The sequence below is a fragment of the Ammospiza caudacuta genome, chromosome 2, assembly GCF_027887145.1.
Source record: "Ammospiza caudacuta isolate bAmmCau1 chromosome 2, bAmmCau1.pri, whole genome shotgun sequence".
In the NCBI taxonomy this organism is placed as follows: domain Eukaryota; kingdom Metazoa; phylum Chordata; class Aves; order Passeriformes; family Passerellidae; genus Ammospiza; species Ammospiza caudacuta.
In genome coordinates this window covers 17,360,114-17,377,395 of record NC_080594.1, presented here as the reverse complement: position 1 = coordinate 17,377,395, position 17,282 = coordinate 17,360,114, and the positions used below count along the sequence as shown (strand labels likewise).

The 17,282-nt window shown below is 39.5% G+C and overlaps 2 protein-coding genes across 8 annotated transcripts in view; one reads left to right on the top strand and one right to left on the bottom strand.

Annotated features, from left to right (window-relative positions):
* Positions 1–33: 33 nt before the first annotated feature.
* Positions 34–3,751, bottom strand: LOC131554806 (putative protein FAM172B). The gene is made up of 2 exons (XM_058800401.1): positions 3,701–3,751; positions 34–1,065 (listed from the first exon to the last, which is right to left on the bottom strand). The coding sequence occupies exons 1-2, from the start codon at positions 3,728–3,730 to the stop codon at positions 34–36; spliced, it is 1,062 nt and encodes a 353-aa protein (XP_058656384.1). The 5' UTR covers positions 3,731–3,751.
* Positions 3,752–4,380: 629 nt separating this feature from the next.
* Positions 4,381–17,282, top strand: part of SENP7 (SUMO specific peptidase 7) — a 43,021-nt gene continuing 30,119 nt past the window's right edge. For 3 of the 7 annotated variants that reach the window (XM_058821909.1, XM_058821894.1, XM_058821880.1), the window contains exons 1-4: positions 4,381–4,564; positions 5,818–5,864; positions 8,351–8,458; positions 10,584–10,678. In XM_058821909.1, the coding sequence (XP_058677892.1) occupies positions 5,829–5,864; positions 8,351–8,458; positions 10,584–10,678 (239 nt within the window). In that variant the 5' untranslated portion in view covers positions 4,381–4,564; positions 5,818–5,828. The remainder of the gene's footprint in view (positions 4,565–5,817; positions 5,865–8,350; positions 8,459–10,583; positions 10,679–17,282) is intronic. The other 4 variants (XM_058821887.1, XM_058821902.1, XM_058821914.1 and 1 more) reach the window with 4 other exon arrangements.

Genomic DNA, 17,282 nt, shown 5'->3' with positions numbered 1-17,282 from the left:
GATCGCTATCAAGAACAAACCAGTGTACCTTTATTAATTGCCTGTCTTCTTCCTTGTGCTGCTTCTGGTTACAACAGGCGAATTCCTCAAGGCTGTTGTGATCTTGGCTTTCAGCATGCTCTTCAAGTACTTAAAGATGGGTTGTAAGCAGCAGGAGGGTGCTAAACCATACTTTTCTGTTCCAGCAGAGAAAGTAGGACAATTTACTCTCATGAGACAGTGCACAGTTTTGTTTAGGGGTTTGCTGTTCGACACCCATTCTCGGCAGTTTTTGTGTATCCATTCCTGTATTTCTGGATTGTGTCTGCTCTGCTGCTGTATGTTGTGTGTGGAGTCAATGAATGCCACAGAGTACACTTTATTCATCACCTCACGTTTCCTCTGCACCAGCAGATCAACAAACACCAACCCACCATAGCCATGGGCAATGAAGGCCACATTTCTGGCTGCACTCTTTGCAATGAAATGATCCCATACATACGTGGTGTGCTCTTCGGGGCTGCTGCTGCCCCTTTTGGGGATCGAACAGGCAGACTGTCTGACAGAAAATCTCTCCTTTTCAGTTTTCATATCAGTGAAATTGTCATTGGGGTTCAGTACAATCACTTCCCAGTGGCTCTTCAGGGCCATTTTGATGAATGGTATTTGTGTTCCATGTTTCAAGCCCTCACTGACAATTGCCCTTCGCCCCCACTGTCCAGCACAAAAAGCTCCATGGTCTTGAAGAAAGATAATTAGACTAGAGGAACTTGTTAATGCATCCTTGCTCATGAAAAAGAAGCTTCTTGGTTCATCCTCTGTAGCATCAGTAGGAATATAAACCTTCTGCAGCATGCAGACTCTTCCCAGGAGCTCATAAACATACTGGGTAATAGAGTGTCCCAGAACTTCGTAGCGTTCATGATTCTGCTCATGTCCATTCTTGTAGTAATTGAAAACAAAGGACTCATTTGTATCCAGGTGCCTCAGTTCCCCTTTTATATTGAAGTCATATTTTAGTTCCTCTTGATACTTGGAACCCTCTGTTAGTTTCCTCAAACTGAGTTCACGCTGTATTTGTAACCACTACAAATTAAGAAGACTATTATTATCTTCTTAAGTAGTGATAGACCTCCACACAACACCTGTCTACCCACCCCTCCCTGCATTAGAATTTAGATTTAAAAGCGGTTACAAATTAAATACTTGTTGAACCAGAGTATTTCATGGTGATGTATAGCAATCCAGCTGCTTCTAAAACCTCTTAGAGATGTCAGTTGCAAAGTTCCAACAGCAGTAACTCCTCTGCCTTTATTACACCTTATTTCAGTTTGGTAGTTCAAAATTTGTAAGTAGCACGTTTATTTAAAGATCTGTTTAAGGTAGTTTGAATAAAGGGCTTTAAGAAGGAGGCACATGTACATGGTTCATTGTTCACTTGAACAACTTTTATTGTGCTGTCTCCTAGCCATTATCTTGGAACTCCACTGAGTTTCAAGGCCACCTTTGAAATACAGGCCTAGGCAGCTGGACATAGTCCAAGTGTCATAACTGCATCCTGAGCTTTTAAAGAAAATAAGCTGTGCTTACTAAGGACTTAAACCTTCCTGTTGCTAGTGTACCAGCATACATTCCATGTTCTTCTACCTTCAGCTGCACTAGAACAGATAATAATGATGTGTTTACTTTCTGCTAATCACTCTAATTAGTCATTCATCCTTGCAAGAACTTGCCATATGGAAGTAGAGGAATGGATGACAGAATAAAATAGCCACTGTGATCCAGGAGCAGGAGAAAAGAAAGTCCAAGCAGCAAACTATTATGAGGTTGGATTGAGATCTCCAAATACAGATTATCTCTAATGACTGAAATGAATTATACCAGAAAGCGATTTTTGAGCAGCTGAAAAATTAAGTTTAGCATAACCTTCTATTCTCCTAGTAATTCTTCAATCTACTACTGACTGTCACTGGCTGTAGAACAGCAAACAGGGTATAACCTTTGGTGTGGTCAGAATCCCACCTTTACAGGAGTTTAGTCCTAATACAGTAATTTTTTTTTTCCTGTAAATGGTCTGAATCAAGTTACATTTGGCAAGTTAGACTGTATACCTTTTTCTTGCTGAACTAAAAGAAGTTTTATAGAACACAGTAAATTACATTCTATGTTAAAAGTCACTGTACCATTTGATAAAGCCAATTACTAGGACAAAAAGTGATCTGAATATTTTCATGTAAGCGACTTGATTTGGACCCCAACTCTTTCAAGGGATGCAAGTTTCCTTGAGGTAAGGTGCTTAGCAAAATTATTTCTTACACTCCTAAATGAAAAAAAAACAAACTAAAAAAAACTCAAACAAAACTAAACAAAAACATTTTTGCTTTTCAACACATAAAATACCATATGTATTTTCTTTTTGAGTAATCTCCACTGGGCCAGTGTTATTAAGTCCTCTCTGCATGGTCATTCCTGTCTTCTAAATAATAGAGAGCAGGCTAGAAAATTATGCCTTCTCCTTTTTTATCTCATATAATCAGTACACATAGAAAAAGGGGGAAAAAGTCATATGCTATATAATCCATTTATTACTGTCTTGCCAGTTTCTTGAAATGGAAAGAGTGCAAAGAAAATTCAAGGGCACCCATTCATCTATGATTTTTTCATTCTGCAGGAAGGCACAAAAGACACAAAGGAGATGGGAAAACAGTCTGTTTGCTATACTACTGAAATATGGGCAATTAATGCAAAAGAGATAATACTTAGTAGGAAAGAAGCTACTCATATTCCAGTTGCTGTTCCCATGAGACAAAGTGGGAGACAAATGGGCATATTTTAAGGAAAAATGCATTTGAAGAAAGGCAGAAAGCTTTCTGTAAGAATTAGGAATAGGTAGGTGCAGCTTCCTTGGAGTGGCATGCTGGGGACCACCTCTCAGTCCCTTTCCCTCCTCACCCCTAAAAGATGGGAGAGACTAATTTCCCAGCATACTCTGAACAGGAGGTTACTATTCTTTTACTGCAGCTACTAACAGCAACATTGTTTTTTCAGTTCCAAAACAAGGATGTGTGATTCCAAATTAAACCCTGAACACATACTTTACAAAGCATTGTGAAGGGTTGCTGAAGATTTCAGGAGGCAGAAACAAACACAGTTTTACATAAAGTGCACATATGACTTTCCTTCCTAAAATTGCCTTCAGGATGGGAAATGAAAAGTTTTGAGGCAATTAATGATAGGTTATAATTTTGGAGTTTACTTAAACAGTAGCTTAGAATTATATACTTATTAGTCCAGAGAACTGATTTTATTGTAGGAACACAATTAATTATAGAATTAAAAAGTAGCAATTAAACGTTAAAGATACAGCTGCATAACGCATGCACTTCTTTGTTGTAAGTCTGCATTCTAAATCAGCATTGATAGCTGTTTCTACTTCATTGTCTGTATATAAATGCAATATTCAAGGTTGTAAATGCTGGCAGCCTTTACAATTGCTACTTTAGTTTTAAAAATTTGCTTTTGGGGAAAAATAATCCCTCTTTCCCTTCCTCCCACTTTTCTATTCAGATTCTAATGTGCTTCAGATGTAAATTCAGCTGGTGCTTGTTGCAGTATTTGGCATATTGTAAACACCAGTGCAGTATAAGTACTACATAAGATCCATAAAGATGACTTTGTTTTCCATTTAAAACTATTTCATTCTAGTTAAGCCCAATATTACCGTATGCTCTTCTGTAAAATCTGTCATCATCAGAGATGGAAATCTTTTTCACTCTGGGGTGTGGACAAGTCCTCTGCATGAAAAAAAATAAACCCAGTCATGGTTTCAGTTTTCATTACTTCAAGTACTGGGGTGTATATCTACAAGATCTGTCACTAGCTGATGGTTTGGGGCGACCTAAAGCGCTCCAGTAGCTCCAAGTTCCAAACTCGGCTAGTCCAAACTAGCCTCTCATGTTTGTAATTCACACCTGAGAGTTAGCTACAGCTAAACCTCGAGTATGAAACGAAATATTCGTCCATACTAGCTTTAATTCCCACCACCAAGAAGAAAACAAAGCAGAAAGCGCTACAGAAAACTCATAATTCTGAAGCTACCCTGAAAAAAAAACACAGCAAAAAAAACCCCAGCCAACAAATCTTCCTCTCCCCTTGGCTGCAGGAGGATTTCTAAGGACGGCAGCTGCAAATTGCGGCCAGCCGAGGTTATAAGGGCTCTCCCCGGCTGTGCATCCCCCCCGGGCAGGGCGTTAATTTGATTAATTTGGCGGGGTCTGGTGTCAGCTGAGGGAAATGTCATTAGCACGGTACTACTTAAACCTGGGCCGGCCCGGGTTCATTATTGCTCCTTTACAAGTAACGCTGTTTATCGGCTCTTTAGTGGCTCTCAGCGGGTCAGTACCGAGCTCATCCTGAGCAGGTTAAAGCTCGGAGGGCCTGAGGGGCCACGGCCGGGCGGCGGCTCCGGCACGGCCCAGCGGGGCGGTGCCCGGCCCGGAAGTAGCCGGGGAAGCTGCGCAGGCGGCGGTGGCGGGGCCGGCCCGGCCCGGGTAAACAGCTCCGGCAAACAGCTCCGGCGGTGGCGGTGAGTGCCGGTGCTGACACCGGGGCCGTTCGGTCCTGCTCGCTGCCGGCCCTTCGGCGGAGGAGGGCAGGGCTGCAGCCGGCCGGCAGCGTTCTGGGGGGGCCGCGGTGTCTGCCGCGAACGAGCGGAGCCGGCAGCGCGGTTGAGCGGAGGGAGGGAGGGAGGGCTGGTGGCGGCGTTGCTGTGCCTCTGGGAGAGGGCTGAGGAGAGATTGTGAAAAGGTGGAATTGCTGGCTCAGGCCGTCGGGATTTGCGGGTTTGTCAGAAGGAAGCTGTTTCCTTCCCAGCGCGGGGAGCCGGGGCGCGGAGCTCGGGGCTCGCTGCCGGGCCGGGCTCGGTCGGTGCCGGGCTGGGCTCGGTCGCTGCCGCTCCCCCCGAGCTGTCGGGCGGCCCCTGTTCTTTCGCGGTTCCTCCTCGCAGGCGTCGGAACAGGCACTACTTTGGCTTTTCTTTATCGGCCCCTTCCCCACCCTGGGGGACTATGGCTCTAACTGAAAAAAACCTCCGAGATAAGTAAAAGTCCCCGAACTTGGCTTCTCGAGAGACTGTAAACTAGCTGTAATCTTTCAAGGTCTTATGCCAGTGTCATATAGAATATGTATCAAGAGAATACCTATAAATGCTGGAATCTCTGAGGCTGTGTTCCTCTAGTGATGAAGTTTGTAGGTTTAACAGGAGTTCTTGTCTATTGCTTATTCTGGGGACCCTTGCAGTGGTACAGGTGTCCTCTTTTACTCCTTTTCACTCTGTAGTCTAAGTGTGAACTTCTTATTAGTTGTGTGCCTGCAGCAAGGAGTTAATCAGTCAATGTCATAACTAAGGATAGATTCTAGGATAATTTCATTAAAAATTTAGTCTACACTGATAATCCAGAGCCTTGCCCAGGTGTGTGGCTGGCAATTACCTTTTACTAAGGCCTGTAGTGACAGGGCAAGACGGAACGGTCATAAATTGAAAGAGGGTAGGTGTAGATTGGACACAAGGAAGAAATATTTTTTACAATGCAAATGGTGAGACTGGAACAGGTTGCCCAGAGAAGCAGTGGATGCCCCATCCCTGGGAGTCTTCAAGGTCAGGTTGAATAGGCTTTGAGCGACTTGATCCATGTTATGAATGTGGGTTTTTTTGTTCTAGATTGCTGAAAATTATTTTCTTGCTCTTTCTTAGTGCCTACTACTGTGGTTCTACTTGCCTCTTAATCAATAAACCAGAAATTGTTAAGTTTCTTTTTTTTTCTTTGTATTTTTTTCCAGTAGAGAAAACCATGTCAGGAAGAACATCATCTTCAAGTCATGTCAATGTAAGTGTTCCTGAATTTTTCAGCATTTTATTTTGAGGCTATGGATATCCTAGGGTGTTCTGATGTGTTTGTACAACCAAATTGATTCTTCATTTTGTTGGAACATGCTTTCTTGGGAAACTGTTTATTGTGGTAGCAGTCAATACTAATGTCTGCTGTTGTACATTTATTAATACATGATAGGCTTAGCATTTCATTACACATAAACAGGATGTTTTCCAAGTTATTTTAAGACCTATGCTACCACCTAAAATTTTAGAGTAATCTGAAGTAAGGAGAACAGCTGCAAAACTGTGTAAAAGTTGGTTATCTGCAGAGATCCACGCAGAGGCTTCTTATGCTGGTATGTATTTTTTCCTGAAATATCCCTGTTAGAAGCAGTTTCTGACAGTGGGAGTACTGGAGAGAACAAATGGTAGGCACAGGAACAGGTATGATTGGGTGAGATCTGGGGGATCTAGTGGTTTAGAAATGAGCTGTTTGCAGCACTGTGTTTATGCACTTTCTCTGGCCCTTGCTTTTACAGGTGGGAGCCTTCAGGAAAGTATTGCTGATTTAGATGAGGCTGCCGTGTGTGTATGCACATGGATGTGTAGAGTTAGTCACCTTTTCTTTGGGAAAAGCTGAGGCAACTGCATACCTTGTGTTTAGCATAGATTCAGACCTCTCTTTGTCTGTTCACTTTGTGCTTGCTCTGTAAGTTAATTGTGGGTGCTGTAAACCAACATCTTCTTAATGAGTGCAAGCATTGGGAAGGTTCTGTGTGGTGAGCTGAAAATGTTGCTGGTTAATGTATCTTGTGCTTTTTATCCCTTTCTGTCAGTTGTCTCTTCTTTTTACTGAGTCTGACTTTATCTGTACTTAATGTTGTCTATTATGTCATTACAGAAGTTATCAGAACCTCTTTAATTTTAAATGTATGTTAAAATTCTAGATAACTGTGTGTTCTTTGGAATCTCATAACAGAAGCTGCTAGCCAGGCAGCAGGTGGAGGTCTGAAGTAAGAAATCTGTTCCTAGCTGTTACAGTGCAGATCAGAAATATGCATTCTGACTGATAAATGTGTTTATAGGCCCCTTCTAAAACAAAACCAACCAAACAAATTTGAACAGTCTACTTGTAGGAGCTGCTGAATAAGAAAATGTCTTGTTTCAATCCTTCCATGTTGATTGACAAGGGAGGTACTTGTCTGAGAGGTTGTTACCTGTGTGTGACATGAGTATCCTTTAGAGTTTGAAGAAACTGTTATTAAAGGAGTGTTTGTTACAGTGTTTGACCATCAAAGGCAGCCTGAGATACTGTATACACATTTGGGTCTAATTACAAAAAACATTAATCTTGGTTCCAAAGAAGTGTAGAGAAGGAGTAAGAGCACTCAGGATTTAGACTGAAGGACTGAAATATTATCTCATTATGGTGCAGCATACTTCCTTATGTTCTGTCTGAAGGACTACCTGCTGAGCTAATGAATGCAGTTAAGATGCTAATAATTAGGTTGTTGGAGTCACTGTTCTGGAATCCCTGCTTTTAATTTCATGTTATAATTTCATGCAAGGCATCTGGTGGCTTGCAAATCAAGTTCATAGGATTCTTTACAGTGTCCATCATATGGAGTAGCTTCAGCTTTTTCCTGCCTGAGCTAGATTCAGAGACGTGTAAATGTTGCATTCCCTCTCTGATACATTCTCATCTGGTTGTATTTGTAATGTAAGGTTTTGCTCCTCAGAATGCCTGGAGAAATAGCAATGTTTGCACTTTTATTCTTTCAGTTGATACTTTAACTGGTTTAATTAACTGATAGAAAATATCATCCTGTTTCCTTGTCTTATGAACTAGTACAAATTTAGTTTGGTTATTTTTTTGATTTTCAATGAACAAACCTTCTTTCCTACACATATTTTTTTTTTCTGAACTGGTGAATTCATGTGAATTATTAACTGCTTTCTCTTTCAATAATTACTTTCAAAATGCTGTCTCCATTTCTGTGGGAGTTGGCAATGACAATAGCTGATACCATTTTGAGAACATTAAAGTCTGATGCTAAATTATCATACCAAAATTGTTCTAAATTCTGAATTTTTTCTTTTGAGAAAGCAAACCTGGTCATGACGTTCAGCTATTTAGTTTTCTCTTTATCATTCTCTAAGCTGAGACAGTTAAACTGGAGTGTAAACAAATGAGAAGGAACCAAGAAGACAGTGCCAGTGGATTGGTTGTCACCTTTTAGTTGCCTTGGAAGATGTAAAGTTAATGAAATAGAACTTTTTCAGATGGTTTCACGTGTTAAAACTAGCTCATCATGTGGTATGACACATGATTTGGGATCAGGCATTAATGAGGAATGCATTTCAAGTAAAGTCACAAGTCAGGGCTTCCCTTACAACTTTATATTGCCCAGTAAATACAGCATTGTACATGGAGGTATGTCAGCTCATAGCACCAGTGGATAATTTAGTTTTACCATGTGTAACATCATCTATTTTCAGTTTCGTATACCAAAGAAGAAAACAAACACCAAGTCAGAGGATGTCCAAGTTCAGTCCCCTTTGGCAAGGCTCCCAGGCTCCCACCATTGTGACTACCCTTTAAAAGAGGTAAAGAGAAGTTCTTCAGAGTGTACAGTGTGTAGGAGAATGTTACATGAGGATTTGGTTTAGTTTTGGCTGGTTTTTTTCAACACCAAGTGTTGCCTTGTGACCAATAACTAATCCAGACTGTCTTGGGAGAAGCAAGTGTGAAAGTCTGAAATCTGTTTACAAGCATACATTTACAGACATGGGAGTCTTAGTCTAAATAATTGAAAAGCAGTTTGTCTTTGGGTGTAGTTTGAAACTATCTTGAAAATCATTAATATAAAGGTAAATATGATATTTAATATTTTTTTTAGTTGATTGTCTTCTGGCTGCTGAACTTTTAGGTTATATTCAGATCACTTATCAAACTTTCTGTTATATAGAAATAACCTTTACATTGAGTTTTCAGTTATCCAGGAGCTTAAGCTTTTAAGAGAATATATAAAGCACTCTATGCCTCTTGACAGAATTTTAGGTGCTAATACAGAAATAACTATATAAAGACTGTAAGAGTCTTATGACATTTATCATAACTGATTGTCTGGATCATCTCAGTCACATATAGAAGCAAATATTTGCCTCTATAAATATTTTCCAAATTTCGTAAGCATTTCAAATATCAAATGTTGGAAACATACTTTGCTACTCTTGTTTCCTTCAGCTCAGCAGCCAGAGTTTGTTGCTGGCTTTAGTGCTTTCAGAATCATGGGCAAACAGAGCTCCTCCCTCTCAGAGGAGGCTGAAAGGTGTAGTGAAGGAAGGTAGGAATTTCTCCTGACTTAGAGTAGTGGTAATGTGACCCAGGTCTCTTGGTAGGCCAGGTCATTTGAGAATGCTGCAGTAGAGAATTGCTGTGGGCTTGTGTTCTGTACTGGTGATGCTTTCAGTGAGCAGACCCTCCAGTTGCAGTCAGGTTTTGAAATGGGAGCTGGTGTCTCCTGTGGCTACAAGCAGCAACCTGTCTGCCTCTATAAAAATTATGATTTGAATGGTGAATTGGAAAATTCTTTATTTCCTAGTTATTTCCTGGATGTTGTCTAATTTTCTGTTTCTTATTTTTCCTGCCTATGTCTATACATATTTCAAACTTTCCCATGTATCAGGGGATTTCAAATGCTTTAAACACTGCCTAGTTTTTACGTTCTACTTTAAAAGACTTGGTTGTGAGTTGTCAGAGTTTGCACCAAGTTTGAGAAACTTTGTGTGGTTTTTAGTGATTTGGATGTTCAGGTCTCTCCTGTGCTTGAACACCAGTAGTAAAAGATGAAGCAGATGGTGTTGGAAGGCAAGAAGAGGGGAGAGCCCAGTCAAGTCAATTTCTTGCTGCCAGCTTTAATAATGGGTTATTTTGCATTAGAGTTAATCCCTATGGTAGTGAACAGTTTGATTTGGGATGTGCCTTTCAGACTTCATTAAAGTTTGTAGAATGTGCATGGGCATGAACTTTTCAGATGGTCTTTCAAACGACAGTCAAAAATGAAGATAAGTTTGTCTGCTTTCAGCCCGAGTGCCATAATTTTCAAGCATCTCTTGGGTTTATTATATTTTAAATTTTAAGAAATGAGGAAGATTAGAAGGAGGATTGGAGGTTTCTGGAATTGCAGCAATAACTGTTTTGTGGTAGGGCTTCTTTTGTTGAATTTGAAAATATGAGTACTTTCTGGTAAGGTAAGGGAACGTGGAAAAAATTGTCTTGCTTTTCTGGGGTTTGCCACCTAAGTCCCAAACCTTCAAATTGCTTTTCCCTCTCAGAATTTTATATCTTTTATATCCATATTGTAGCCTGGAAAATTTGCCTAAATGCACAGCATTACCCTCTACTTTCTGCATCTTGTATATTTGTGATTATGTGGAACAGGCCTAATATTTAAGTCTGTGTTTGGCATAGTCCCTCTTGAAATTGGGAAACAATGGAATTGTCCTGTATATTTCTTCAGGAGAAAAAAGTTCTGTTCAAGATCAGGGGGTATGTGGATTCTTTAAATCAAGCAAATTAATTATTTGCAAAATTGTTGTGTATGCTATTTATAACTTTGATATATTTGGTCAGTTGCATTGTTGCAGTGTCCCATTTTTCTGGTGCATTATCCATGATGACATAATCAGGTTTTTTTGAAATCTGCCAATTTTATTTGTTTTGTTTCAGTGGAGATTAAGTGCCAACAACAGAAAGCCTTCCACGAAAGGAAAAAGGCAAAGGGAATGCAACAGACATAGCTCTAATGATGAAGAATCAATTGGGTAAGAAGTCATCTCAAATTAGTTTATCTCTGTTTGCATATTCAGAATTTCACATCTTTTTTGAAGATGAGTGTCTCTGGTCTCTGGCTAATTATTTGTGTCATGCAGAGATGGTTTTCAAGCTGTTGGGTGGCTCACCTTCAGAGAATCATGCTTCAGTGGTCTAATGGCAGCTGTAGCCTTTGTGTAATATCAGCACAAGATCTGTGGCATTAGAGTGAGAGTGCTTACTAGAGGAATTACTACTTGTCAACCTGCCTGGGGTCCTGAAAGATGTTCATTACTCTCTAAGTGTAAACTGTCATTCCAGCCCTGGATATCTTTAGATCTGTAAGAAGCTTCCCAGAATTCTTTTTCTCATCCTTTTTTGTTCTGTAGCCCACGCTTATTAGCCTAAGCTTTATCAACTCTTTAAAACAATTAAAATATCCCTTAAACAATATGGTGATTAGCAGTGGAGGGAAGTAAAAAAATGGGAGCTTTTCCACCTCTGTGTTACTGTCAAGGCACTTAAATTATTAAGACTGCTGATGTGCCACTTCTTTCTCTGTTGCCAAGAGCAAATGTCTTGGTTTCTTTGCAATTATGGCAAATTATTGATATGCTATTATAAGATAAAATCATCATCTTCAGAGTTATCAGCTAGGTAATTGTTTTATCCAAGAAAATTTTGAAGCTGTAATTTCTACAACTGACAAATAGAAATAAAAATGTAGAACTAGATTTATTAGCAGGAGCTGGGAAACATAATGACTTTGTGGCAAAATGAATATGTTTGTCCTAATGAAACAGTTGTTATTCCCCAAATCACTTAATTCTAAATAAATGAATAAGCATTCTCTGCTTTGTTTTCTGACTGCAACTAAACTTGCCCATAAGTGGTTTCTTATCAGGAGAGGCTGTTAAAAACAAAGTGCACAGGTAATGAAAATGCAGGTGATTTTGGCACTGCTGAGTTCTGTAGGTTTGTGGTTTATGAATGATAATTTTTTAGCCTGGTCTGTATATTCAGAATGCTTCAAAGTGTTGCAGGGAAGAGCTGAAATTGTAAAAGACGCTGAGTTTATTTTTCATACCTCCTCAGAGGCATAGCTGTCAGTTTACATGCACTTACCTCAAAAAGCTTCTGTCAGTAACTTTTAACTGAGGGAGCAGCTCACAGGGTCAACCTAACAGAATTTAATTGCAGTTTCCTGAATTTTATTTATGTTTTGACATGGTTGATTTGTGATATCAAGATATCAATCTCTGAAAGTCTCTCAGTAAACTTTGAACTGATCTTTAAACATTGAAAAGTTTGTTTTCTTTAAAGCTATCTTTAGATCTGTTGTGTATTAATTTTCTGTTTATTTCAATATGCAAGAGACTTTCAAATAGCATTTATAGGCGTTCCATAATTTTTACACAAATAGTTAGCAGCACAGTATTGAGAAATTATTTAGACTACAAAGAGACAGCAAGTATTTTGATATTAAACTTGTACATTTTTCAGTTCTTTGAAAAAAGATGTGTTTCTAGAGACTAGCTGGAGCCTCTCTGTAAAGTAAATTTACTCTCCTGTCTGCAATGAAGCTTGTATTAAGTGTTCCACTTAGGTGCTCAGTGTTTCTCAGTAAGTCAGAATCAACGTGGGAACTTCATTGTGTAATAATTGGAAAGACCACTCAGGTTCTAAAGAGGTGGTGTTTGTTGAGCAAGAGTCTGAGAACTGACAAAACTGTAAAGGGGAAGGAGTGAACTAGTGTGCTGCAAGTCTTTCTGATGCAATAGTTTTTATTCCCAGTGAGGAACTTTTCATTTGCATTACAAAGTAGAAAATAAATCTTTATTACAAACTCCTATTAGCTCCTGGTATTTTAAAAGCAGTCTACTTTATTGATAGGATCTAATATCAGGTGTTTAGGGAGATGTGTTGCTTCAGGACTGTTACTGCCACCAAATTTTAGTCATAAAGGACAAAGTAGATATATTAGCACAAACCTACAACTTCACATGGGGCTTTTTAAACTTCTGGATTACAAAATTTGGTAGTCAATTGCTTCTGTCAGCTGTGCTGTGGTGTGAGATCATGGGGGTCTGTGGCAGCAACTGCAGCTGCTCTCACTTGTACAGCTCTGCTCCTGGGCTTGTGAAAGGGGAGTGTCAGGGGCTTTGTCTGGGATCCCAGAGAGGGCTCCTGGGTGGGTTAGTTCCCTAGTTGGGAGGGAGGTGGAAGTTAAGATGTGTGCAGTTCCTTCCGGTCAAATTAAATTTGGCATTTCGTTACATGTTCAGTGAAACACGTGTTACTGCTGAATCAGGTACTGACCCCATAGCAGTCAGGTTTTTGTGGCAATCATTTACATTTACCCTTGCCCTGCAAGAGCATTTGGTTAGTAATAACCTCCTAGTCCAGCAAAGCAAGGAGGTTCATAAGGATGTTCGTGGGTCACTGACTTCTCATCAGTTGGTGAAAGGACAGGACCTTGAAGCTGAAGGAGGACAATCAAAAGGTTTCCTCACAGCAGGGTGTTGTCAGTGAATGCATCAGTCAGAGATTCCTGTTAATGATAGTGTGTCATGTTATTCCTTTGGGCTCAGAAAGGGAGCTCCTGGGCTGTGCATGTGCTGCAGAAGCTCAGATAACTGAATACACATCAGGTCTATCAGTGGCTTTATTCTGTAGACACAGGACAGACCCTCAGCTTGTCTGAGAGCTGAGGGAACAACCCAACAAAACAGTATGTGACATCCCACTGCCAAAATATTTATTTCCCAGAACCTGGGTTTGCTAGTAAAAGAATATAGCCATGAAGACAGTGCTGTAGACAATTAATAGTAATTTAGTCCCAAATGAGCCAGTAGTCTCCTTGTCTCATTTTGATCACTTTCTAATACAAATTTGAATGAACTGGAGACAGCAGTTCCAGCACTGGTGTGTGTACACAATATGAACATTGATTAGGGAGCTATATCAAGCAGCTGTGATTATTGTGTGAAATAAGGTCAAACATTTTTCCTTAAAGAGGTACAAACAATAAGTTTTGTTCCTGTGGTTTATAAGGTAGGATATTTTTTTTATTGCCTGTGAAAAGCAAAATGAGACTTGTCAGGAGCAGCTAACAGCATTTTTCATAATATATTTTTTGTTTATTCCATCATTACATGCATAGCTATGTTTTCATTACCTTTGCTTTTGTATTTTTTTCAGTTTTTGGGAGGTAGATGGGAGACTATGGTAGGTACTTGTTTTGGAGACTAAAATAATTGTCTTTGGTTTTCCTTCACCAAGATGCCTCCAGTGTTACTGTTAGGCAAATTACTTGCTGGGTCTGCTTGTGGGACTTGCTTTTAATGTATACTTTGCTTTTTTCTGTTTGACACTTACTTTAATCTTTTGAAATGTCTTTTGCTTGAGTTGCTCACTTTATTCTGTGGACAGTTTAACAAATAATTTAGGGACCTGTGTCCCAACCACTGTTTACAGATCTACGGGCTGGCTTAGGTTTAGACTTTCCCTGAATCTATTGTACTCCCAGTCTTGGTGACATGATTTGCAAGAAACACTGCCAGAGGCCATACACCTTTTAGAAAGGGAAGCCATTGAAAGCTCTTATGCTCCTTTTCTGCTCTGAAGGTTTGGTCATAACTGGTTCAAAACCTTCAGTCAAAACCTGGTGCCACATACGAAATGATGCCTTGGCCTGGTGCTGACAAGTGTTTACCATTGACATCCTTGTTTGTTGAAGGTTCCTCTCCTTGCATGGATTTCTAGTGCAAAGCTTGCTTCATGGTATGTGTATGTGCTTGAAATTATAAGATCATTTTTGCTAAAGTACTTGCCTAAAATCTATAAACCCCATTTCAATCAAGAGAATGGGGAACATTACAAATTCAGCTCCAAGTAACAATCAGTAAACCAAATTATATAGGAACCTGGAGCCTGCTAAGGTCTAGCCTGATGTGTGAGCAAGGGATGTCAGACCTGAATTTTCAATGTGGCCAACAAACTATAGGTAGTGAAATTCTGATTCTGACTCCTTTGCCTCCTGCTGTGGAGTTTTTCTGTCATTATGTTGTTTAAACACTCAATGTTGGATTATTTTCTGGTATCTCTACAAGTCTTGATCATACATGGTCACAGTGTCTTTATTTTAATTATGTGTTCCCACTGGACTAATTAACTTGCTGTTTGAGCCTAAATTTAGTAAAATTTCATTCTGATATCATGTGTTTGAGAAATAAAAAGAAAAAAAAATTCTGTGAGGTAGAACAATGAAAACTGAAGTAATTGAGATCTGGAAAATTGATAGCCTTGGTTTGTTTTTAGTCAGGAGAGCTGAAGTGTTCCGTAGAGAATAGCACATTTATGTTGTCTCATGATCCCCTGCGTAATTGTTTTAAAACATGTTTTTTAAGAAGAAGAAATTTTCTGGTTCACGTCTTCATATTGCTATGGCTTACTTCTATGACTGTTCTCTATTTGGAGGAAAAACATAATTTAGTTACTTTAAGGTTTTTGATTTTTGAGTCCTTTTGGAGGAGAAAGGGAAATAGTGTAGTTTTTCATTGCATCATCTGTTCTGGCATCCCAAGAGCTGAAGTGACTTCAGTTCTTTAGTCTTCAGTAACTGTAACTGGCCCTATAAAGTAGTTTGGCTGTTTCTTGTCTTTAGGGGGAAGAATTTGAAAGCACAAGAGTGAATGCCTAGTCTCAGAAGATAACTTGTACAAATTTTCTTCATGAATTCTACCTTGAAATTTTCCTTAACTGCTTCAGTTTCTGTGACTTTTCTTAACAGCCTAATAAGTTCTTGTGTAGCTGAATTTTTTAACTGATCATGTTTGTTAAATATATATTTATTTATATATATATATATATATATATATATTCTCTAATTCCTTAGGTACTGCTTATTTGTTTCTTATTTCTAGTATGCATTACAGTGGACAAACAACAAATTATGTAGAGGTCTGATTGCTATAACCTCTTCTGGGGTATTAAACTGTGGTTCATATATGAGCTCAACATTGGAGAAGTCCAGAAGAAAACCAGAAGTTCTGATTTAGTGGGGATTTCTATAGGAAAATAAGTCTCTTGCTTCCTGTGCTGAATGAAGAGCCCTTGCCAGATTGGGATGTGCTCACTAAGCTGTTACAGTTGAACTCCACCATTTAAGACATTAATGTTACTAAACTGACCCCAGGACCTGTGTTCACTTTTTAAGCTTTTCAGTGATTAAAGCATATCTGGAAATGAAACTCCAGTCTCTGGATCCTTAGAGTGTTGAACAAGCCTGTCTGACATCTACAGTATTTGAGGCACGTTCTTGGAACTCTTTTTTGCATTAGGATTCACAGACTGTATGCAGAACTAGATGAAAGAAAAGAAAGGGGAAAGCCTTTTCCAGATTGCATAGAACATTCTGGAGCACTACTGTGCTTTAGGTTGGTATTCAAGTGAGACTGTCTTTGCACATGTGATTTTTTTATGGCCTTCTCAGAGTCAATGGCTCACTTGATAACCCCAGGATTGTTTTTCCAGCGGCTAATTAGCACCAATCTGTTACATAACACTTTGTCCTGTGTCCATGTTCTTGGCATCAGAGTGCCTTAAGTGGGTTTTGGGGTTCTTTTTTGTTGGTGCCTTTTCTTTTCTTTGTTTTTTTAGATAAAGCCTTAGCTCTTTTCCATCAGTTTTTCTTTGGCAAACTTCTATCAGAAGTTCAGAGATAAAAGGAAACTACCTTCACTTGAGTTTAAGTTCTTTAAGGAACCATTTAGTTTTATTGTGCATTGTCTAGATAGTGGTCTCCAAAGTGTGGTCTCTACAAGACAATTCACTGGGATAAAGCAAGGAAACATTTTTGTACAATTACTAAATGTTTATGTCATCTTGTGTTCCTTTTTACTTTTCTATTTCTGTGTTTTACAATCACAGAATTGAGGTTGGAAAAGACCTTTAAGATCAACCTGTCATGAGTGCCTCTCTGCAGATTTTAATTAAATAAACTTTGTAGAAGGCATGTGCTCAAAATACTTACTGCTGGTCGGGATGTGTGGCCAAAACATTTTGGAGACTGCTGGTTTGGGAAAGGTGTAGCAGAGCTCTGGGAAAAAGCAGCTCATGGCATACACATATGGCATTCAGGGGTGCAGATATCTCATCAGGCTGACCACAGCTTCTGGGCAGGTTGTCCAAGCTGTGGGTAGGAACATTTGTCCTTTCAGGTTCAGTGGGGGGTTGTGTGCCTTGTGAATATGGCAAGTAACTAGGGAGAGGAAATCTCAATGTCAAGATTGAAAGAGTAAAATAAAACACTTACATGGAACATCTGCCTCCATTTCATTGTATTTCACTAGTATGGCAGTTCCAGACCTTATTTTAGGTGCAAGCATGTCTGTCCTTCAGCAGCAAAAGTTTCCATGCCACACCTGTATTTGCCACTGGCTGTAACCAGGCTGCTGAGCTGAAGGCAGCATGTCAGTGGGACCATTACAGCTGCTTGCAGATGTAAACACACTGGGGAATAGCAGCCCTTTGCTTAAGAAATGTTAGTTACTGTAGCATGTGTGTAACAGCTATGTGAGTAGTAAGGTTTTTTCCCTAGCTATTAAAGAGACT